At 53.7% G+C, this 23,956-nt stretch overlaps 1 protein-coding gene across 16 annotated transcripts in view; it reads left to right on the top strand.

The window, feature by feature from the left end:
- Positions 1 to 11,740, top strand: part of PTK2 (protein tyrosine kinase 2) — a 192,686-nt gene extending 180,946 nt beyond the window's left edge. For all 16 annotated transcript variants that reach the window (XM_066379591.1, XM_066379590.1, XM_066379584.1 and 13 more), the window contains 5 exons: positions 4,075 to 4,114; positions 4,396 to 4,502; positions 9,036 to 9,191; positions 10,158 to 10,238; positions 10,595 to 11,740. In XM_066379591.1, coding sequence (XP_066235688.1) covers positions 4,075 to 4,114; positions 4,396 to 4,502; positions 9,036 to 9,191; positions 10,158 to 10,238; positions 10,595 to 10,807 — 597 coding nt within the window. In that variant the 3' untranslated portion in view covers positions 10,808 to 11,740. The remainder of the gene's footprint in view (positions 1 to 4,074; positions 4,115 to 4,395; positions 4,503 to 9,035; positions 9,192 to 10,157; positions 10,239 to 10,594) is intronic.
- The last annotated feature ends 12,216 nt before the right edge of the window (positions 11,741 to 23,956 follow it).

Here is a 23,956-nt window from a genome sequence, read left to right as displayed (position 1 = left end):
CTCCAGATGGGCGGAGCATTGCCCCCTGGTGGTCATGCCTGGTAGATCCTGGTCGGGCGCATGCGGGAGTCTGTCTGACTGCCTCCCCGTTTCCAACTTCAGAAAAATACAAAACAATAAAAATAAAAATAAATTAAAAAAAATAAATGAATAAACTTTATTAAATAATATAATTGCCATTATTAATGATTTCTTGCCAGCGTGAGGGCAATTTGTATATCCCATTTTTGAAAAATGTTTTATCTTTTGACACAAAAAATTGAACCAGTGCTTGTTTGATATCTTCATCATTTTTGAATATTTTGCCCTTCAAAAAATTGTGTAAGGACAAAAACAAGTGATAGTCGGAGGGTGCTAAGTCCGGGGAATATGGTGGATGCGACAGACATGCTTCTGTAGCATTGCTTCCTTGTTGAAATTCATAAAAATTACAGTGGCGTAAATGAACTTTATCAGTAGCCATGGGTACACTATTGCTTCACACATAAGACTAACGTGAATCAACTTTGTTTTAGTTAATTTGCTAAGTCAGTATGTATACATTAAGTGATAAAAATAGAGAGGCACACATGCGCCAAATAAACATGTGCTTACGTGTCGAAACGTGTGATAGAAACGGACAGAACTTTCCGGTAGACCTTATACTTTGGTTGTTCTGCTACCACCCAGCATGAAAGCTGGAACGCCCACCAGTGGGCAGTAGGGACCAGGTTAACTACCACTGAGCTAGACACACATGCGTGCACATGGCACTGTCGCCACCCAGCTCCACGGTGCACAGAGGGCGGGCCTGCCAGGGGCCCCTGTCTGAGCCGGGCACACAGCTGCCCTGAGCGGCCCCTGGGAGACGTGCCCAGTCTCTAGCCCGTGAAGGCCAGGCATTTTCCACCAGAGTGGGCCGCTGCAGTGGGCTCTGCAGACAGCAGGCGTCCTTAGTGCAGGCGCACAAGGTCAGATTGTGCGCCATCCGACATCACACGTGCCTCCTTCTGTGTGATGGAGAAAGCGGGATCTGGCATGATGTGGCCTCGTCATGGAACCAGCTGCTGGGACTGTCACTGATGGGGAATTCTGTGGTCCGGCCTGTGGCACGCAGCAGGCGCTTGGAAGGCTGGAAGGGACGAGGACTTGAGGGAAGTAGCCCTGGCTGCAGGGATGACTCAGAAACCCTCCGTCAGCAGGTAGCGCTCTGGCGCTCTGGCGACAGGACCGCCTGGCACTGGGGCCGTGCTGAGCGCTCTCCTGACGCCTCCCTGAGGCCTCAGCGCCCCTCAGGGCGGGCCCTGCTGCCATCCACACCCCAAATACGAGGTAACCGAGGCTTGTGGACGCGCACCCAGAGTCACTGCCAGAGTCCAGACAGTGCTGTGCCTGGGGCGGCCGTAGCCAGCTGGCCGGCAGCCCCTCACTGAGTGTGTGTGGTTTGTACTGTGCTGCTTCCTTCCGGCCGATACACGCCTGACACGTGCAGTTTCTCTCTCCTCTTCCTGGAGATACACGCCGTGACCACGTGCGGTTTCTCTCTCCTGCTCTTCCGGGAGATACACGCGGTGACCACGTGCGGTTTCTCTCTCCTGCTCTTCCGGGAGATACACGCCGTGACCACGTGCGGTTTCTCTCCCCTGCTCTTCCGGGAGATACACGCTGTGACCACGTGCGGTTTCTCTCCCCTGCTCTTCCGGGAGATACACGCGGTGACCACGTGCGGTTTCTCTCTCCTGCTCTTCCGGGAGATACACGCGGTGACCACGTGCGGTTTCTCTCCCCTGCTCTTCCGGGAGATACACGCTGTGACCACGTGCGGTTTCTCTCTCTTCCGGGAGATACACGCGGTGACCACGTGCGGTTTCTCTCCCCTGCTCTTCCGGGAGATACACGCTGTGACCACGTGCGGTTTCTCTCCCCTGCTCTTCCGGGAGATACACGCTGTGACCACGTGCGGTTTCTCTCCCCTGCTCTTCCGGGAGATACACGCTGTGACCACGTGCGGTTTCTCTCTCTTCCGGGAGATACACGCGGTGACCACGTGCGGTTTCTCTCCCCTGCTCTTCCGGGGCCGATTCAGCCGTGACCACGTGCGGTTTCTCTCCCCTGCTCTTCCTGGGGGGCCGATACACGCCGTGACCACGTGCGGTTTCTCTCCCCTGCTCTTCCGGGAGATACACGCTGTGACCACGTGCGGTTTCTCTCTCCTCTTCCAGGAGATACACGCTGTGACCACGTGCGGTTTCTCTCTCCTCTTCCGGGAGATACACGCTGTGACCACGTGCGGTTTCTCTCCCCTGCTCTTCCGGGGCCGATATAGCCGTGACCACGTGCGGTTTCTCTCTCCTGCTCTTCCGGGAGATACACGCGGTGACCACGTGCAGTTTCTCTCCCCTGCTCTTCCGGGAGATACACGCTGTGACCACGTGCGGTTTCTCTCCCCTGCTCTTCCGGGAGATACACGCCGTGACCATGTGCGGTTTCTCCTGCTCTTCCTTCAAGGTAGCTCCGTGCTGTGGCCCACTTCTGACGCTCTCCGACTTAGCGCTTTGAAAATGTGCCACAGTTTCCAGGACTAGAAAGCAATGGAGTGTAAACCGCTCTGAGCTAGTTAATGAACATTGGTAACTGGCAAGTGGACGTTGATCTTACCAGTTTGCATAAAAAGTAGAAAGTGTTTAGATTTTCGAAGCCACAGGTCGCCGTGTGTTTACTTTGGGGCAGCAGCCTTGTGTTAGGTATCACCCGTCTCCGCTCACACACGTCAGGCCAGAGCCCCGGACAGCCGGGCGAGTCCTCCAGGGCCAGCAGCAAGGCCCGTGTCCAGCTGCGAGCAGAGCTGGGTGGCGGCCAGTCCGGGGCCTACACGTGCACTGGACATGGACATTCACCTGGAATGTTCTCGTTATTGAACTTTCCTGTTACTTGAGTATTACCAGGAAGTTCTTTATTTCACACTTTTTAAAACACGTGTGGTCCGAGTCAGCACAGCACAGCGTGCCAGGTGGGACAGTCGGGGCCATGTTCCCCACCACCCTGCCCGGGCCGCCCGGTCTTCAGACCCACAGTGCTCCCCGGGGCTGCTCTGCTCCCACATTCCTCGGGGCTGCTCAGGGACCACATCTCCACTGCCCCCCATCTCCTCCACCGGCTGCCTGCACACAGCTGCAGAGGAGCGGCCGTGGGCACCGTGGGCCTGTTCGTGCCTGAGCTAGACAGCTGTTAGTAACTCGAACAGGTGAGCGGCAGGTAATTGTGAGTACGCCACAAAGCTCGTTGCTGGGGTCTCATGCTGCGTACTGCCCAGCTCGGGGCTTTGCGTGTCTGCGATCACGCGTGTGGGCTGGCGGCAGTGGACAGCAGCAGCAGTGCTGGGGCAGTCTGCATTGTGTGCACTCTGAAGGGAGAGCGCCTTGAAGGGTGTGTGTCTGTCTGTCTTTATAAACCAGTGCATTACTCTAAAATAAGTGAGGAACGTCTCTCTCTTCACAAGCAGGAGGAGATATAAAAATGCTCCTTTTTGTGGAGTTAGGCGTGCGGAGGTTGTCTTAAGTGTAAGCAGCAACGCGCAGCCTGAATGTGGTTGGGGCGTGGGTGGGACCGCCTTCTCGTCCTGGCCACGGGGCGGACACTAGGGTGAGGGTTCGGCTTCTCAGGTGGGTGGTGGCTGGGCCAGAGCGTCACACCTGGAGGCGTTACACCAGGTCCTGACACTCGCAGGGCCTGGGGTTCAAGGACGACGTCGCCCCTTGGAGTGTCTGGACACCCAGTGCTGTGACATCTTTTCTCGTTTGTCACTGTCCCCCATGGGGACCCTTGTAATGACAGTGGCTGGGAGGGCACAGAGGGCCTGGGGTCCCTGCTCCTGAGACGTCCGTGGATGTCACTTGTTAAAGAGAACTTGAACCCATGTGACTCCTGTGCCCCCGCCTGCTGTCACAGCCCTTCTGTCACGTAGCTCCCCATGCCACCCTCATCCTGGACTGGCGTTTAGCACAGATGGTCAAGGGCAAGGTAGAGAGGGCACGGAGGGGCGGGTGTGACCGTGCTGTGCCCCTGGTGTGCTGACTGAACTTTCTGTTCCCACAGACTGGAAACCAGCACATTTATCAGCCTGTGGGGAAACCAGGTAAACGAAGAAAGAAATTGTGTATTAAGTCTGTATAACTTGCGTATAACTTGCTAACTTGCCGAGAGTGGATTCTAAATGTGTAAGTTTTTTAGCTCTGGAAGCCACGGCAAGTCAGCACACACAGAGGTTGGAAAGGGAGCCTGTGTCACACGTTGGGAGTGCCCGCAGGCCGCCTCTGCCAGCTGGGTGGCCACTGAGACTGCAGGGCCGTGGTACGGGGCAGGGCTGTCTCCGCGCTCCTTGTGAAGGTCCCTCACGAGACTCGTTCCCTTTTCCAGATCCTGCAGCTCCACCAAAGAAGCCACCGCGCCCCGGAGCGCCCGGCCCCCTGGGCAGCCTCGCTGGCCTTGGCAGCCCTGGAGACAGTTACAACGAGGGCGTCAAGGTGGGTTTGGAGCCTGGCTCTGCTCAAGGCACGGTTGGGGAACCGTGTGTGGAGTCGTTGCTGAGGCGACTGCAAGGTGGTGTCTGGGGGCGGAAGGCACAGTCCGTCTGGTTCCAAACTGTCTGAGAATCAGGAACAAGCTTTGCCGAACACCTTTCCCTGTTTTATCTCGGGGACAAATTCCAGGGCCCCAGTCAGGTCCCCGCCTTCTCAGTGCATCCTTGTGTCAGGTAGAGGGATGCTTTGGAGTGAAGTGTGTGGTGGCCTCTGGTTCTAGAACTAAATTAAACCCAGATGTTGGGGTGAGTGAGACCTTGCAGGCTCGTCTTCATGTCCATTCGTGGGGCTGAGTGGATGCTTCCATCACGTTCCATCTGGGGCCAGGCCTGCGTTTGCAGACCATACTGCGTGGAACCCGGCCTGGCGGCTGGCACTTCTCCATGGCTCTGAGCCCTCTCTCACCCGCCCGGTGCCCTGAGCAGGGCCGTTGGGGTTCGGGCCCTCCCTGTCCGCATGGAGACCCTGGGGGAAGCCCCCTTCTCCGTCATGCTCACTCAGGGAGAGGCGAGCGCAGCTTCCACCAGAGAGCAGTCCCCTCTCTGCTGCAGGCTGCTCTGACCCCCTCCTCCTCCACAGGTCAGTATCTGAAGTCAGGGTGCTGTGCTGCTTTGATTGGCAGCATTCTTTCTTTGTGGTGCAACGGAAGGTTGTGTCTTACACTAGCTACTGCTTAGTCGTCACTGCAGTGTCAGCTGTGCATGCAGGCCCGCCCACAACCTCGTTACCGAGCACCCCCGGGTGCTGTGACAGCCTGGCCCGCGTGGTTAAACCCGCACATTGGCCTCAGCAAATCAGTGGTGTTACTCCTTTTCCCGCTTTTCATGGGAGGTGACCAGGTTCACAGAGGTCAAGGGCGTGTTCCAGATTCTGGCTCTTGGACTGCGCCGCTGTGTGCCACAGCCCTGCAGAGCTCACGAGTGTAGACGTGCTGTTGGCTCAGGGGCCAGGCGGGGCAGGGAAGAGGAAGTGTCATGTGGGGCACGCCGCTGTGTGCCACAGCCCTGCAGAGCTCATGAGTATAGACGCGCTGTTGGCTCAGGGGCCCAGGCGGGGCAGGGAAGAGGAAGTGTCATGTGGGGCACGCCGCTGTATGCCACAGCCCTGCAGAGCTCATGAGTATAGACGCGCTGTTGGCTCAGGGGCCCAGGCGGGGCAGGGAAGAGGAAGTGTCATGTGGGGCACGCCGCTGTGTGCCACAGCCCTGCAGAGCTCATGAGTATAGACGCGCTGTTGGCTCAGGGGCCCAGGCGGGGCAGGGAAGAGGAAGTGTCATGTGGGGCATGCCGCTGTGTGCCACAGCCCTGCAGAGCTCATGAGTATAGACGCGCTGTTGGCTCAGGGCCCCAGCGGGGCAGGGAAGAGGAAGTGTCATGTGGGGCACACACTGCGGACCCTGACAGCCTGGGTGGCTCCTGGCCTCCCACAACCCTGCTGGCCCCGCCCCAGGTATGCTCTGGGGAGGACAAAGGAGGACAGAGCCCTTTCTAACATGGTTCCTGACATAGATTCAAAGAAAGAGTGTGAAATTAGGTTAATGAACCTTTTCCATAAGCCACAAGAGCAGACTTCCAAAGTGGCTTGTAGTACAGTGGAAAACCACCGTTAGAAGTAGACCAGGTACCAGCTCAGAACTCTGGCGTGTTCATTTTCACAGTAGGAAGAACATATGAATAAATAGAACTGAGAATTCCCCTTAATATAGGGTGTTAAGCAAGTAGAACTCTTAATGAATAGTATGCCTGCTTAGTGCTAAGAATGGAGATGTTTTAACACTTAGGAAGTAGGGTGTGTGTCCTGACCAATCACCCCTCTGTTTAGTGCAGGCTGTCTGGCCAGCCTGAGAGAACCCATGGTGTCAGCCCCAAAACCCTCCAACTGGCCCTGGCCGGTTGGCTCAGTGGTAGAGCGTCGGCCTGGCATACAGGAGTCCCAGGTTCGATTCCCGGCCAGGGCACACAGGAAAAGCGCCCATCTGCTTCTCCACCCCTCCCCCTCTCCTTCCTCTCTGTCTCTCTCTTCCCCTCCGCAGCCAAGGCTCCATTGGAGCAAAGTTGGCCCGGGCGCTGAGGATGGCTCCATGGCCTCTGCCTCAGGTGCTAGAATGGCTCTGGTTGCAACAGAGCGACCCCCAGAGGGGCAGAGCATCGACCCCTGGTGGTCATGCCTGGTAGATCCTGGTCGGGCGCATGCAGGAGTCTGTCTGACTGCCTCCCCGTTTCCAACTTCAGAAAAATATAAAAAAAAAAACAACCCTCCCACCAACTGGTGTGAAGTCACGCCCCAAGCAGCATGTAGCACAGAACCACCCTGTGTGTCCTCGGTGACTGTCGTTCCAGTTCCGAATTACCAAGGCTTTAAGGAGCCCCACCTGAGTGGTTGGGACTGGTGGCATCCCTGTGGATTTATTCTAACTGCTGCCTGCCAGAGTCTCCATGCTGTCAAGAAATAGGAAGTTTCCAGAAACTAGGAAATCAATAACAGTTGCCTGTCCAAACTAAGCTTTTGCTTTGGGAGCGCCACTGCAGATGGTCTCAACGCTGTGACAAGCGTGGCTCAGGGAGGTGCAGAAGCACAAGGCCGTGAGTGCCCGTCCTGGGATCCAGGTCGTGTGCATGCCGATGGGCTCAGCCTGAGGCTGCTCCTACGGAAGCCCCTTCTGCTGGTCCCGTTCGCATGGCACGTCCCACCTCGCGGGACCAGGCCACCCTGGATGCTCACCGCAGCTCCGAGCGACCTCCCCTGTGTCTGCGTGCAGCACAGGGTAGAGGGTGGGACACAATACCTAGGATTCTGCTGAACTTACACACCAGAGGGCTGCTGCTTTCAGAGAATTCTAAGGAAGAGACACCCCATTCTCCAACTATTAGCTTTGCCTCTTAGGTCACAGTAGGGCAGCCTCGGTTCAAGATGTACAGAAGACATTAAATCAAACTTGTTAAGTTTAAAGTAAAGGAACTGAACCATAAGAATGGCTTCAAAAGAAGAGTTTGTTTTGTTTTTAAAATAAGCTCCTAACGACTTGACTAGAAGCCCAGCCCGGTCCAGGAGTGGACTGTGGTGGTGCTGGGGACGGAGTGCGGTCCTCTGAGCCACACAGAGGTCCAACGGGCAGCTCTCTGTGGTCACGAGCACGTCTCCTTCCCTTTGGAAGATCCCTAATTCTTGTGATTCTTGCACGGCTGCCAGATTGTCATTCTCGGGCTTTGCATGTTTTCTGCATCTGTTTGGTGAACACAGGCATGCACGGCAGGCGTCCTGCTGTGCGGTGCCCCGAGCAGACGCGCAGCTCTGCGCTGAAGCCGCGAAACGCAGTGGGGCCGACGTGGCCCTTTTGTGTTCTGCTCGTGTGTGTGGACGGGGGTTTGTCTGCTGCCTTCATTAATATTGTTTTTCTTTTTTTCCTCTCTCTGATAATCTCTTTAACCTTTCCTCACCTTCTGCTCAACAATAGCCGTGGAGGGTAAGCACATTATATCTGTGTGTCTGTCCGGCTCTATCACACCCAGCGCTCTGCATGTGGCTGGACCAGAAATCAGGGCAGGGCGGGTGCTTGTGCTTGGTTCATCACTGGACAGCGAGGCGGGAGAGCACCTGCGCAGGATTGGACTATTCTTGTCCTTCTCCCTCGTGTGCCCAGACCAGGCCCCCAAGCTCCAGGACCCTCGGGCAGAGGTGGCCCACGGGCTCAGAAATGGGCGCCCAGCATGGTAGCCTGAGCCCGGGCAGCAGGTTCCTGTGGGCACATGACACAGAGGCTGTCCTGTGGAGCCATTGTGGCCAAACTCATGTTTAAAGACTGTGAAGATGTCCCGGAGGCTCTGGTGGAGCTCAGTAGCCAGCTTATTTTGGGTGACATCTGGTGATGTCCCTGCCCGGGCGCCTGTGTCTCTTTCTGCATGGGAGCTGAGGCCACTCCCCAGGAAGTGCAGTGCTGGACTCGGACGCACCACCACAGCCCGCAGCACGTGCTGTCCGCTGGGGGGATGTGGGTCTGCCCACCCTTTACGATCACACAAGGCACAGCTATCCATCCAGTAGCTGGAGGGGCTTAGCTGGGCCGTGGCGTGTTCACCGCCGAGTTCAGACCCAGTGGAATGGTTAGTCTTCATGCAGAACGCTCGACTCCTTGGCCAGCTTCTCTGAAACCCTTGGCGAGGTGTGAGGTGCAGATTCTTTCTCTTCGGGTCGATGATTCTGGGGACATCAAATCACTTCTCTGAGAATTCGGGGCTTTTTAGGATGTGTGTGAGCCCTTCTGTCCTTTAACTGAGCTCAAAGTTAGAAAAATGTTCCATACGTGTCACTCGGATGAGTCCTGTGACTGTCATCCTCAAAATGGACTCTAACCCATGTGAACAAGAAAATCAGTTCTGTCATCTGCTTTGATCTCTTTTAAAGATGCTCCTTAACTGAGTCATGGTGATTGCCACCATCTCCTGGATAATGAAAGATAACCGGCTTCTGTGTTGGCAGCTTCAGCCCCAGGAAATCAGCCCCCCGCCCACCGCCAACCTGGACCGCTCCAATGACAGGGTGTACGAGAACGTGACAGGCCTGGTGAAGGCCGTCATCGAGATGTCCAGCAAGATCCAGCCAGCCCCGCCAGAGGAGTATGTCCCCATGGTGAAGGTAAGACCCCCACAGCACGTCCCAGCTGAAGAACGGCTTCATTGGGCGGGGAGGTCGCTATGCGGAGAAGCTATGGCCCCTCCGTCATAACCTTCATCGCTCCAATTGCCGCTCCTGACTGAGAGCCGAGGAGGGGCCTGTCCCGGAGCACAGTCTCCATAGTTCCTGCCCACATTGTGATTGTGAGTGAAGAAAGCAGGGGGCAGAGCTGCTCGGTGTGGTAGTGTCTGCGGGGCGCGCGTGCTGGCGGCCCTCGCACTACCGCACTGCGCAGCCGCGTGGCTGTGTGTGTCTGTGTGTCGGCGGGCCCGCGCACTACCGCACTGCGCAGCCGCGTGTCTGCGTGTCTGTGTCTGTGTCTGTGCCGGCGGCCCGCGCACTACCGCACTGCGCAGCCGCGTGTCTGCGTGTCTGTGTCTGTGCCGGCGGCCCGCGCACTACTGCACTGCGCAGCCGCGTGTCTGCGTGTCTGTGCCGGCGGCCTGCGCACTACCGCACTGCGCAGCCGCGTGTCTGCGTGTCTGTGCCGGCGGCCCCCGCACTATAGTCCTGCGCAGCCATGATGCTTTTCCTGGGCCCGTAGAAGGCACCTGGGGAGAATGGACTCGGGAGCACTGCGAGGAGGGCTGTGTCGGGTCAGAGGTGTGCCGTCCGCCCTCCCTGCTTTGGCAGGTGGGCACGGCTGATCTGGGCGGGCAGGCGGCGCATCAGCACGGGCACTCTGCCCCGGACCCTCGTCTCCGTGGGCGTGCGCCCCGCTCCCTGCCCTCGCGCAGCCGAGCCTGGTGGCAGAGCGCAGCCTTTGTTCGGGGCGAGCTGCCTCTGACTCCAACGGGCAGGCTCAGCCCCATGGGAGAAAAACAGAGACGCGTTCCTTGAGGTGGTAACGGGAGGTGAGAAGTAACTGAAAGGGAAGGTCGCGCCGCGTGACCCACGTGACCTGATGCCTGTGGTCCTGTCCGCTAGGAGGTCGGCCTGGCCCTGCGGACGTTGTTGGCCACTGTGGACGAGACCATCCCCGGGCTACCCGCCAGCACGCACCGAGAGGTAGGGTAGGGCTCAGCCCTGCGCCGAGGTGGGCTGGGGCGGATGGGGACCCTAGGGCGGTGGGGTGGCAGGGAGCCTGGGGCGGGTGGGGACTCCGGGGTGGTGGGGACACGGGCCAGGTAGGCGGAGACCCCAGGGCGGTGGGGATGCAGGCCAGGCGGGGGCACGGTGCTGGCAGGGATCCCGGGCCTGGTGGGGACGCGGGGCGGGGTCCCTCCTGACACGGCTGGCAGGTACCCAGGCGGCTCCTCCGTGAGCCGGGGCTTACTGCCCACAGCCCACGGGGGAAAGGGCACGGACAAGGCACGTGGAAGCACCGGGGAGGCGGCGGTCCTGACGCCCTCTTGTCCCTCCAGATCGAGATGGCCCAGAAGCTGTTGAACTCGGATCTGGGCGAGCTCATCAACAAGATGAAGCTGGCCCAGCAGTACGTGCTGACCAGCCTGCAGCAGGAGTACAAGAAGCAGATGCTGACGGCCGCCCACGCCCTGGCCGTGGACGCCAAGAACCTGCTGGACGTCATTGACCAGGCGCGACTGAAGATGCTGGGGCAGCCGCGGCCGCACTGAGCCGGCCTGCACCCGGGCGCCGCGGCCCCGGGCGCCTCCACCAGCAGCCAGGACACGTCCTCCTGCCAGCGCCGATCGCCAACTCTTCTGGCTGACAGCTGGTCGAAATCTCTCATACAAGTTTAACCACATTTGATTGGGTTCATTTTTTTTTTTTTTTTTTGGAATCACGGTGTTCAGAAAAGCCTGGGATTCAAAATGTGGCGTTTTCTGAGAATACAGACTGTACGTGAGAAGCTTTTAGGGATCAGAAAGAAGACTGTAGGAAACGCCTTCGCAGAAGCGGCCAGACTCGCTGTGAAGCCTATGACGGGGGTCCCCAGGAAGCCCAGGGCCGACTCCCCACCCCGCGACACGAGTCCAGTTGGAGGGTCCAGCGGGAGCGGCCGCAGCGCCCTCTGCTGCGGTGTGCTGGCACCCGCTCCGAAGGAGGCCCCGGAAGCTCTGCCCGCACTGGTCAGCTGACCAGCTGCAGCCCTCCCCTGCCCGCCTCCTCCTCCTGTGGTCTGTGAAGCGTAGGGTGGGAACTAGCTGTAGCACACACTCAGACTTCTCTCTTTTCACCAGAATAATGTGCCAGTTTTTTGTAGCAATGTTCTTTGGAAGCAGAAATGCTTTGTACCAGAGCACCTCCAAACTGCATTGAGAAGAGGTTCTGGAACCATCCCCGTTTCCATTTTTATATAATTTATAAAGAAAGATTAAAGCCATGTTGACTCTTTTACAGCCACTGGAGTGAACTAACCCTCGTGTCTGTCTTCCTGGGAGGGGGCAGCCCGAGAGACTGGGTCTCTCCGCCCAGGCCGCCCCCCCCCGCCCTTTTCAGTACTTTGGAGAACTATGCCCTCCCTTTAGTCTGTTGGGGGATATAAATTATTCTCAGGAAGAATATAATGAACTGTACAGTTACTCTGACCTATTAAAAAGGTGTCACCAGTAAAGGTCTCGGTGTCGTGTCCGTTCTCTCGGTTCTTTTCCTTTAAACCATTCAGATTTTTTCAGGTGACTTGTTTCTTTTCTTTCTCTGTCTTCTGGACAGGTCAAGGCTGTTACCACAGAAATGGCCTATTACCAGCCTCCCTGTTCTCTCAGTCTCAGTAAACGCAGGACTCGAGACAGGAGCGGTGTCACCGTGACGGGGCTCCCTTGGCAGTCCTGGTGCCGCCACGTCACGTCCGCCTGGGGACACCACTCCTCCAGGGTCCGCTTGCAAAGGGGTCACCAGCAGTGGGCCCCCCAGACCCACCCCGGCCGTGGAGTGGAGCAGACAGAACGGGGGGCTCACGAGGGTCAGGTCCAGCTGGGCTCCAGTGGGGGACTGGAGGAAATGTCCCCAGAGGAGTCTGGGTGTTCCTGTGTACACAGCAGTCCCACTGGGGTTCTGTGACAGTGCTTTCATCTAAAGACGGTCAAGGAACCGCCTTCCTTCTGAGTTTCTCCTCTTTGGGGTTCTTTGGTGTCTGAGTCTGTTTCTTCCTCCCCACAGAGGTGGCAGCGAGGGTCAGCACGCCCAGCGGGCGTCGTGGGGGAGGGCCCCACAGAGGTGACAAGGGCTTGGCTGGGGGCTGCCCTGTGCATAGTGGCTGTTGAGCAGCATCCCGGGCCTCCACCCACTAGAAGCCAGGTGCCCTCCCTCCCAGTTGTGACAACCAAACCCGTCCCCAACGTCCACGTGACGGTCACCTCACAACCTCAGTGACAGTCCACCTGAAGCCAGTCCCCTGCCTCCCGATCTGACTTCCTCTGCCGTGTGAAGAACTGCAGCGAGAGCTCGCACAGCCTGCAAGTCAAAGAAAAAGAAACACGTCTTGTTTGTGAGAAGGCAGAGACAGCAGTGGCCGCCACTGGTGGGGTGCAGGCCATGCGACTCGGAATGGCAGGTGACTAAGCTTCATCCTGCAGATGAGAACTACTTAGGCAGCCAGCCGTCTGAGCCAAAAGCAGATTCTGAAAAGTGGTGGAGCCGTTCCCTGCTGACCTCGGGCCTCGTCCTGGCTGGCGTGTCACCAGGTGGGAAGAGAGAGCCCCTTCAGACAGGAGCAGTGACACCAATGAGAGTCCCATGAATGCCGCCTGCACGTGTTCTGGGACCGCCACATCTTTCAGGATCCTTTGGCTGACACCCAGTCCAAACTCCCGTGGTCTCTTACGCACTCGTCAGTGAGGCCGTGACATCCCGTTGTCTAGAAGTATTTCATCTTCTCAAACATGTCCTGTCAGCCGCCCTGCGGTGGGCGGCCTGTCAGCGTGAGCTGTGAGCGGCGTGCACCTGCCGTGGAGCGGCGTGCACCTGCCTCCAGGTCCGCAGGAAGTCCCGTCGTGACAGGCAACGGGGTGAAGGGAACCTTGTGATTTTTATCCTTGGTTCTTATTTAACCTCAAAATTCGAAAGCACACGTCAGCGCTCGCTGTCACACACATGTGCCCGAAGAAGCCCTGGCCGGCTGTCCTCCAGCCTGCTGCTTAAGTGACTGTCACTCCAGGGCACGTCGCCCTGTGTCGCTGTCAGCCACGTCCTATCTGAGAGCACACTGATTGTGTTTTCTTTCTCCTGCCACAGATGAGGTCACAAGTACAATATAATTATAATACATTGGGCCTTTGCCAGGGCAATGTGGGCTGCTTTTTGTAATGTCTTACACAATACATTCAGTCCTTAATCTAATTCTCAGCAGGTTCTATCATATTCCTGGAAATGCATATCAGCCTTTTGAATTATAGAATGATGTCACTCTCCAACAAGAAGTGTTTCTGTTTGCCCGCGGAGGACCTCAAGGAGGAGACGGTCTGCACATCCAATGACGTGCCTTCGTGTTCTGTCAGCGGAAGGAACTACGTTATTGCAGCTCTGGGAGTTTGACGGGACTACATGTGAAGAAGTGATTAAAAATAATTTTAAAAGCATTTTATTGGCAAAGGTGTAGATGATGAATAACTTTATGTCCCCCAAACATCTCTGAATGTATCGGGTGACCCCTGGTGGCTCTGGACCAGAGGACGTTTGATACCCGAGTCAGAAAAGAGTTCTGCACAAGCCCAGCATCATGAGCCCTGAGGTCGTGTGCGTCATCAGCTTTTTTCTTCTTCATGACTTTTTTTTTTTTTTTTTTTTTGCATTTTTCTGAAGCTGGAAACAGGGAGAGACAGTCAGACAGACTCCCGCATGCGCCCGACCGGGATCCACCCGGCACGCCCACCATGGGGCGGCGCTCTGCCCACCAGGGGGCGATGCTCTGCCCATCCTGGGTGTCGCCATGTTGCGACCCTCCTGGGCGTCGCCATGTTGTGACCAGAGCCACTCTAGCGCCTGGGGCAGAGGCCACAGAGCCATCCCCAGCACCCGGGCCATCTTTGCTCCAATGGAGCTTTGGCTGCGGGAGGGGAAGAGAGAGACAGAGAGGAAGGCGCGGCGGAGGGGTGGAGAAGCAAATGGGCGCTTCTCCTATGTGCCCTGGCCGGGAATCGAACCCGGGTCCTCCGCACGCTAGGCCGACTTCATGACTTTTTTTAGTGTTTCAAACTCATTTGCAGTGTTAACCTGGAAAATTAAAAGGCCTTAAAAACGAGAGGCGCCTGACCAGGCGGTGGCGCAGTGGATAGAGCGTTGGACTGGGATGTGGAAGGACCCAGGTTCGAGACCCCGAGATCGCCAGCTTGAGCACGGGCTCATCTGGCTTGAGCAAAATCTCACCAGCTTGGACCCAGGGTCGCTGGCTCCAGCAAGGGGTTACTCAGTCTGCTGAAGGCTCGCGGTCAAGGCACATGTGGGAAAGCAATCAATGAACAACTAAGAAGCCGCAACGCGCAGCGAAAAACTAGTGATTGATGCTTCTCATCTGTCTCCATTCCTGTCTCTCTGTCCCTGTCTATCCCTCTGACTCTCTGTCTCTGTAAAAAAAAATAAATAAATAAATAAAAATAAATAAATAAAATAAAAACGAGAGGCAACAAGCATATATCTGGTATTTTTAGAAGAAGAAGAAGAGCGCCCAGGCCAGAGAGCTGGGCTGGTTGGAGCATCGTCCCCACAGGCAAAGGTCACAGGTTTGCTCCCCTGTCAGGGCTCACACAGGAACAGATCGACGCTTCTGTCTTTCCCTAATTCTCTCTAAAATCAATACATCTTTAAAAAAATTTTTTTTAGCCCTGGCTGGTTGGCTCAGCGGTAGAGCGTCGGCCTGGCGTGCAGGAGTCCAGGGTTCGATTCCCAGCCAGGGCACACAGGAGAAGCGCCCATCTGCTTCTGCACCCCTCCCCCTCTCCTTCCTCTCTGTCTCTCTCTTCCCCTCCTGCAGCCAAGGCTCCATTGGAGCAAAGATGGCCCGGGCACTGGGGATAGCTCCATGGCCTCTGCCTCAGGCGCTAGAGTGGCTCTGGTCGCAACAGAGCAACGCCCCAGATGGCAGAGCATCGCCCCCTGGTGGGCATGCCGGGTGGATCCCGGTGAGGCGCATGTGGGAGTCTGTCTCTCTGCCCCCTGCTTCTAACTTTGGAAAAATACAAATAAATAAATAAATAAAAAGAAGAGTGCCTGAGGAATCCCTGCTTCAGGCAGAGTCTCAAACCGTGTTCCGACCAGGAGACAAAGGCAAGGGGCTGTTTACGAGATAGGAAGGGGGACAGGGACATCCGCGGAAGGACGGCATCCCTCCTGGTGCAGACAAGGTGACGCAGTGATGTGCACTCTGCACAAGGTATGTAATTTCCAGCCGGGTACCCGCCATCCCGTGGCCGTGGCGTTCGCTTCCCCGTCACCCTCTGCACAGAGGCGGAGTAAGGCCTGTGGAGGCCCCGGGCACAGAAGAAAATATTGGGCCCCTTAAAAAAAAGACGGGAAATAAAAATACATGTTAACCATATTTTTAAATAAATAAAAATGTTATGTACTACTAATGTTAAAATTGCACATATGAAACCAGACTTGGTGTCATTAGAAAAAAAGTATCGAGTTGGGGTTTTGCAGGGCCCTTCAGCAGTCGGTGCCCAGGTGCGCCCACTGTTAAATCCGCCTCTGCCCCTGCAAACAGCTCTTTGGGACACATGTTGCCCTGGGCCCTGTCAGGGTCATTTTGCCGTTTTAACATCCCAGGGAAGGTGACAGCTCTGGCCCCATTTTAAATGCCAACAGTTACAGGTGAATTTTAGAATCACTTTGTCCATTTCCATTTTTTCAACAGCCCCTCGGGATTTGGGCTCCTTCAGCTTTTGCGGTAGAACGTCTACTTGTGTCGCATCTGTGCCCTGTGGCTGGGGGCTCCTGAGGCTGCACTGCAGGGAGCCCCTCGAGGCCCTGGGTGCTCTGTGGGAGGGGCCCAGCTGCTCCCCACGAGGCTGTGAACATCCCGCTGGCCTGAGCAAGTCCCGTGGTAAGCCCAGCACCCATGGAGCAGGGAATTTGCTGTCCCCTGCCAGGTGGAAGGTGACCGCTCTGCACAGCCCACTCGGTTCTGCGTCCTCAGGAAGCACAGAATGACTTCTCAACATAAGGGCTGGTAGGAGGTTTGAAGCACACCTCCCACTCCCACCCAGATTGGGCTGGGCGGTGACCACAGCACGGATCGCCTCCTCCGTGGGGGTGGCCTGGGGGTGCGGGGCCTCCAAACAGAGTGCTGGGCCGCCACTTGGAGAGAAGCCACCAACGTCCCCAGAGCAGTGTACCCTCGTGACTGACCTCGCCCTCCCCGTCTCGTCTCCATACTATTCACAGCAGGTGAGGACAGCCAGGGAGGTCCCATCTCACCTGCTTTGAATAGTGTGGGACGAGATGGGGAGGGCGAGGGTTGTGGAGGACACCGTTAGGAACTGATGTCGGCAGGTGAGGTGGGGAGCCGGGGGGGAGAAGAGGACGGTGCAGGTGTTTTAGGGGAACAGCACCAGTTCTGGCCACGGGCAGGGAGGGGTGAGGGGTGAGGGAGGAGCTTCTCATGGGAGACAGGCGATTTTGCCACCACTGCTCAGAAACCTCGGGGCTCCCTAGTGAATCCGTTCCCATCTCCTCCTGGCTGGCAGGCCCTCTGGCCCTGGCGGTCTTCAGTGTCACCTCTGTGACTTTAGTGTCCATCCCCCTGATTACTAACAAGGCTGAGCACCTTCTTTACACATTAATTGGCCTTTTGCATTTTTTAAAGTTCTGTTCACGTGTCTAAGTGTTTTGCCAGTTTTTCTATTGGATTGTCTTTCTTTAAAAACGTTGTCTGGCCTGACCTCTGGTGGCGCAGTGGATAAAGCATTGACCTGGGAACACTGAGGTTGCCGGTTCAAAACCCTGCACTTGTCTGGTCAAGGCATATATGGGAGTTGATGCTTCCTGCTCCTCCCCTCTTTCTCTCTCTCTCTCTCTCTCTCTCTCTCTCCCTCCTTCCCTCCCTCCCTCCTCTCTAAAATGAATAAATAAAAATAAATAAATAAATAAATAAAATAAAAACGTCTGGGGTCTCAGGTTCAATCCCCAGTGAGGACTCCTATGAGAAGCTGTCAATGAGTGTGCAACTAGATGGAACGACTAAGTGGAACAAATTGATGCTTCTCTCTCTCTCCCTCCCTTCCTCTCTCCCTTCCTCTCTCTCATCTGCCTCCCCTCCCCTTCCTCTATCTCAAATTGATGGAAAATTAAAAAAAAAATTATTTTTTGCCTGACCAGTGATGGTGCACTGAATAGAGTGTTGACCTGAGACACTGAGGTCCCAAGTTTGAAACTCTGAGGTTGCCGGCTTGACCACGGGCTCACCAGCTTGAGTGCAGGGTTGCTAGCTTGAACCCAAGGTTGCTGGCTTGAGCAAGGGGTCACTCGGTCTGCTGTAGCCCCCAGGTCAAGGCACATATGAGAAAGCAATCAATGAACACCTAAAGTGCTGCAACTACAAGTTGATGCTTCTCATCTCTCTCCCTTCCTGACTCGTCTGTCTCTTGCTTAAAAAAACAAAAACAAACTTTTGCCCTAGCCAGATAGCTTGGTTGGTTAGAGCATCATCCTGAAACATTAAGGTTGTGGGTTCAATCCCCACTTAGGGCACATACAGCAGCAGATTGATGTTTCTCTCTCTCCCTCTTTCCCTCTCTCACTAAAATCAATAAGGAAGTTAAAAAGTTGTGGGGGTTTTTTGTATTTTTCTGAAGTTGGAAACGGGGAGGCAGTCAGACAGATTCCCGCATGCGCCCAACCGGGATCCACCTGGCATGCCCACCAGGGGGCGATGCTCTGCCCATCTGGGGCGTTGCTCTGTTGCAACCAGAGCCATTCTAGCACCTGAGGCAGAAGCCATGGGCCATCCTCAGCGCCCGGGCCAACTTTGCTCCAATGGAGCCTTGGCTGCAGGAGGGGAAGAGAGACAGAGAGGAAGGAGAGGGGGGAGGGGTGGAGAAGCAGATGGGCGCTTCTCCTGTGTGCCCTGGCCGGGAATCGAACCCGGGACTCCTGCACACCAGGCCGATGCTCTACCACTAAGCCAACCGGCCAGGGCCAAAAAGAAATTTTAACTCCCTTACATATAAGGTCTACCGGAAAGTTCTGTCCGTCTCTATCACAAGTTTTGACACGTAAGCACATGTTTATTTGGCGCATGTGTGCCTCTCTATTTTTATCACTTAATGTATACATACTGACGTAGCAAATTAACTAAAACAAAGTTGATTCACATTAGTCTTATGTGTGAAGCGATAGTGTACCCATGGCTACTGATAAAGTTCATTTACGCCACTGTATTGTATACAAATTTCAACAAGGAAGAAATGCTACAGAAGCATGTAGAAATTTATTGAAAGTGTTTGGTGAAGGTACAGTTTCTGATAGGACATGCAGAAGATGGTTCGAAAAATTTGAAACAGGTGATTTCGACCTTTCTGATAAGCCACGTTCTGGGCGACCACCTTTGATCGATGACGATGTTGTTAAGACCATGTTGGAGCAAGATCCTTTTCTGACAACATCAGAGATCGCAGAAAGGCTTAATTCAGCTCAGCAAACCATTTCGGACCATATTCGGAAGACAGGGTTGGTGTGGAAATATATTATTTAATAAAGTTTATTGACGGTAAGAAAAACTTGTATTTTGTTTTATTCCAAAAACAGACAGAACTTTCCGGTAGACCTTTTATATACCTTACATATTCTGGATAGGTTCTTTTGCTTTTTTATTATTATTATTATTTATTCATTTTTTAGAGAGGAGAGGGAGAGACAGAGAGAGAGAGAGAGAGAGAGAGAGGAGAGACAGAGAGAGAGAAGGGAGGGAGGAGCTGGAAGCATCAACTCCCATATGTGCCTTGACCAGGCAAGCCCAGGGTTTCGAACTGGCGACCTCAGCATTTCCAGGTCGATGCTTTATCCACTGCACCACCACAGGTCAGGCTGCTTTTTTTTTTTTTAAGACTTTATTGATTTTAGAGAGAGGAGAAGAAAGCAAGGGGAGGTCTTCAGCTTGTGGCATGTGTCTGAGGTGCAGTGTCGTCTCCCGCTCTGTAGGCTTTCTCCTCTTTATGATGCTGCTCTTTAACTTTTCATTATGGACATTTCAAATGTACAAGAAGGCCACCCTGGCCGGGTAGTTCAGCTGGTTAGAGCATCCTCCCAGAGCACAGAGGTTGCCGGTTCGAACCTTGGTCAGGGCACATACAGGAACAGATCTATGTTCCTCTCTCTCTCTCTCTCTCTCACTAAAATCAATTAAAAATAAAAAGGCCAAGAGCTTAACGGCCCAGGCCGGGCATTCACCTCCACCTGCAGGCCCCACGCCTACGGCCTCACGGTGCAGCTGGTCCCAGCACCCCCTTCTTAACTGAGAGCGCTTCAGTGTGATTCCGTACGAGATAAGGGCTTCTTTTTTGACATAATCAAAACACCATTTTCACAGCTTTGAAAAATGCTTAGTTATTCCTCAATATCAAATATCCAGTCAAATTCAGGTTTTCCTAATAGCCTCCCAATTTTTTTTTTTAAATCAAATCCAAAGAAGAAGCACATGTATGATGTGTCCTGATGAACAATCAGTTCTTACTTGAATGAAGTCCAATATCTTGTTTGTTTCGGTTAAGAAGTCTTTCCTGCCTCAGGTCATGAAGACAGTCTCCTGTGTCATCTTATATTTATACAATGTTTCCTGTTTTCCTCTCACCCGTCTCTAATCCACCTGGGATGGGGTTCCGCTGCGTTTTCCCCACATGGAGGTCCAGCTGCCCCAGCACCACTTGTCAAAGATCCTGCCCTTTTCCCCAAAGCTCTCAGGTACCAGCTCTTTCATCAACCAAGTGTCCCCACGTGTGCTTGTTTTCTGGCCTCTCTTGTCTCTCACACTGGTCTTCGTCTGTGGACAGAGCAATGTCTTTTGGTGTTAATAACCGCGTCTTCATGACGAGTCCTGGTACCGAACGGACCGAGCCCCGCTCCCTGCTTCTTTCTCAAGACTGACTTGTTTGTGTTTGCTCTTTGCATTTCCACCTAAACTGTAAAATAAGCTTGTCGAGCTCCGCCCCCCCCCCCAAAAAAAACACACCTACTGAAATGGCACTGAACGTATCGGCCAGTTTGGGGACAAGTGACACCTTTACACGGGTGAATCCCAACACGGGGACAGACTATCCCCCTCTGTTTACTTAGATCTCATTAAACTTCTTAGTACAGTCATTCCTAGATTTTTGATGTTTCATTATGTTTCAACTTCACTTTTAATTGTCACTAGTATATATAGAATGGTGGTTAATTGAAAAATATTGGCCTTATAGTAAACAACCTCACTAAATGATAGTTTATTAGTAGATTATTCCAAAGAAACGTCATGCTAGAAATAAGAATTACAGTATAAGGAACTGTGGAGATTAAAGTTTGATATGAAAAATAGCTTTTCTTTTCATTGAATTTATTGGCGTGACATGGGTTAATAAAATGATACAGGCTTCAGGTGTACAATTCCACAACACATCATCTGCAGATCGTATTGTGTGTTCACCACCCCAAGTCAAGTCTCCTTCCATCACCATTTATCCCCCGGTCACCCTCTTCTTCCTCCTCCCCCCTCCCCCCCCCCAAAATAGCTTTTGTTTATCCCTTTCAGTCCAGGCAGTGTTACAAGCTGCACTCACCAGATCCGCATTCATCCCCAAGACCTTCAGAGAACGCACATTGGAGTCTGTAACTCCCGATGGAAGCAAATCTTCGTGCCATTCTGAGCCGGGGTGTGTGTGTGTGTGTGTGTGTGTGTGTGTGTGTGTGTGTGTGTGTCTATCTGACTGGAGCTGGGACTTGCGTTTCCCTAATGGTCAGTGATGTTCCCATGCACCTCTTAGCCCTGGGGGCTCCTCTCTGGCTCTTTTGCCCCTGTTCTAAATAGAATTTGCTTTCTTCCTGTTGAACTCAGAGCGTTCTTTATAGACTCTCAATGGGGTCCTTGGTCGGGTGTGCAATACACACGTCTCCCACTCTATAGCTTGTCTTTTTACCCTTTAACAGGACCTTTCACCAGAGCAAAAGCTTTAATGCTGATGAAGTCCAATTGATCCACTTTCCTTTTATTGATGTGCTCTGGTGTCAAGTCTTAGGAAAGATTCGTCTAGGTCCTGGCCGGATGGCTCAGTGGATAGAGTTGTCCTGGCGTGCTGAGGTTGCCAGCTCCATCCTGGTCACGGAACGCGTGAAGAGCAACCAATGAGTGCCCAACAAAATGGAACAACTGAGTGGTGCAGCGAGTTGATGTTTCCTCTCCTCCTTTCTCTCTCTCTCAAAATCAATGTGAAAAGAAAATGTTTGCCTAGTCCTAGGTCCCAAAGTTTTATTCCTATTGTTTTTAAGTTTTATGTTCACATTTCAGTCTGTTGTCCATTTAGAGTTAATTTTTTCAGTGCCTTCCCATTAGGGACATTTTGGCTGTTCTCTCCTTATTGTGCAGAGGAAAGACCCCAGCCCAGAATACTCCTGTGTCCCCTGGGGTCTCCGGGACGTGTGTGAGGTGAGCCCCTCTTGTACTTCCGTGTTTTCATGAATGGAGGTGTCAGGCCCCCCGCGGCTGTGCAGGGAGGTGGCCCCGATCGCTGGCATACTCAGGACTCGACAGAACAACAAAGTGATGTGTGTATTCACACTAAGTGGCTTCCATGCTGTGCTGGGCTCCCTGTATGGATGTTGTTTAGGTGTGTATTTTGCTCCTATTATGATAGAAATATTTGTCTATCCAACCACTCTCTCAGGTTTTTAATTCAGACCAACAGCCAGTATTTTTATTCAAAGTCACTTACTTGGCCTATTAGAACCGGAAGGTATCATGGGAGATTTCTACCTTCCATGATACCCAGTGTTCCCCAAAGTGTGCTCCAGGGAACCTGAAGATACCCTATGATAAAAGGGTCCTGTTACCAAGCAGTTTGGGGACAGGCTGCAAACTGTTCCCCTCCTTCCTCTTTGTGGAATCCTGATTCTTTATACTTTGTTAAAGGCTCTGAGAAGGCTTGTAGTCAATAACTCTGTTCAGTATTGTTTAACTCCATGCTTCCCAGTTTATTTGACCTCCTAACCCCTCTTCTGTCACGTGCAGACATATTTTTGGAACAACCAATGATTCCAGTGTCCACATTTTGCTGTTGAGGAAACTTAAGGGCCTCCGAGGTGAGAGCGTGTGGGCGTGATGACCACAGGAGGGCGCTGTGGCTCCCTCCCCAGTGCCTTACTTGTCTGGACTGCTGGGATGGTGGTGCACCCTGGGGCTGACCAGCCCTGGGGACTCTGCACTCCTAGCATAGGGACCCCAAAATATGAAGCAATGAACTGTGCCAGGGAGAGAGACGGGGCCCCAGAGTCTGCCCTGTGTAGTCAACATCCAAGTCTTGGCTGAAGGCCTGCAGGAGTGGGCGGCGGCAGGTGTGGGGGTGCAGGGGTCTGTGTGTGGGGCTCTAGGGCCCAGCCAGAACAGCATGGGCTCCATTCGTGGGTTCAGTGGCCACTGCCTGCGGGAGAGGGTGCAGGCAGAGGGCGGGGGATGGCTGTCTTCTTGGGTGTGAGCGTTGGCCCCAAGCTACACGGGATGAAGAGCAGGTGGTGGGGAGTGGAGCTGCTGAGCTTGGTTTGAAGTTCGGCACTGAAACTGTGGGGATGGGAGCTGCAGGAAGGGGCCGGGTCCTCAGCACAGACCTGGAGGGTGCGGTCTGGGAGAGGTGGGCACAGGGGGACACAGCCAAGCCTCGGCCGGAGAACCCCACCCAGAGCCCTCGAGGACCGGTGGCGGCGACAGCACCCCTCCACCAGCAGGGGTCGTGCGTGTCCGTCTAGGCAGGAAAGCCGCACGAAGCGCCTGGGCCACGCTGTTTGCCTGACCTTCTGCAAAGGAACCTTCGCAACAGAACTTAACCCACGTGTGTGCTCAGAATCAGGGCGTCCAGCAGAAAGGCAGGAACTGGAGGCCAGAGGTTACAGTAGCAGCCGCAAACGGGGAGGCCTCTGAGTCACTGGGGATTTCAGGGAGGCGACACTGTGCACAGGGTAGAGAAACGATTGTCATCCTTTTTCATCTGATGGCACATAAACTAATTACTAACATTCTGTGGCACACACACACAAATATATATACATATATATACATATACATATACATATACATATACATATACATATACATATATATATATATATGTATGGTCTACCAAAAAGTTCTGTTCGTTTTTGGAATAAAACAAAATACAATTTTTTTTACCATCAATAAACTTTATTAAATAACATAATTGCCATTATTATTAATGATTTCTTGCCAGTGTGAGGGCAATTTGTATATCCCATTTTTGAAAAATGTTTTATCTTTTGACGCAAAAAATTGAACCAGTGCTTGTTTGACATCTTCTTCATTTTTGAATTTTTTGCCCTTCAAAAAATTGTGTAAGGACAAAAACAAGTGATAGTCGGAGGATGCTAAGTCCAGGGAATATGGTAGATGCGACAGACATGCTTCTGTAGCATTTCTTCCTTGTTGAAATTCGTAAAAATTACAGTGGCGTAAATGAACTTTATCAGTAGCCATGGGTACACTATCGCTTCACACATAAGACTAACGTGAATCAACTTTGTTTTAATTTGCTACGTCAGTATGTGTACATTAAGTGATAAAAATAGGCACACATGCGCCAAATAAACATGTGCTTACGTGTCAAAACTTGTTGTGATAGAAACGGACAGAA

This window comes from Saccopteryx leptura, chromosome 3 (genome assembly GCF_036850995.1).
Source record: "Saccopteryx leptura isolate mSacLep1 chromosome 3, mSacLep1_pri_phased_curated, whole genome shotgun sequence".
In the NCBI taxonomy this organism is placed as follows: Eukaryota; Metazoa; Chordata; class Mammalia; order Chiroptera; family Emballonuridae; genus Saccopteryx; species Saccopteryx leptura.
The sequence above is the reverse complement of the archived record's forward strand: the minus strand, read 5'-3'. Positions and strand labels throughout refer to the sequence as shown.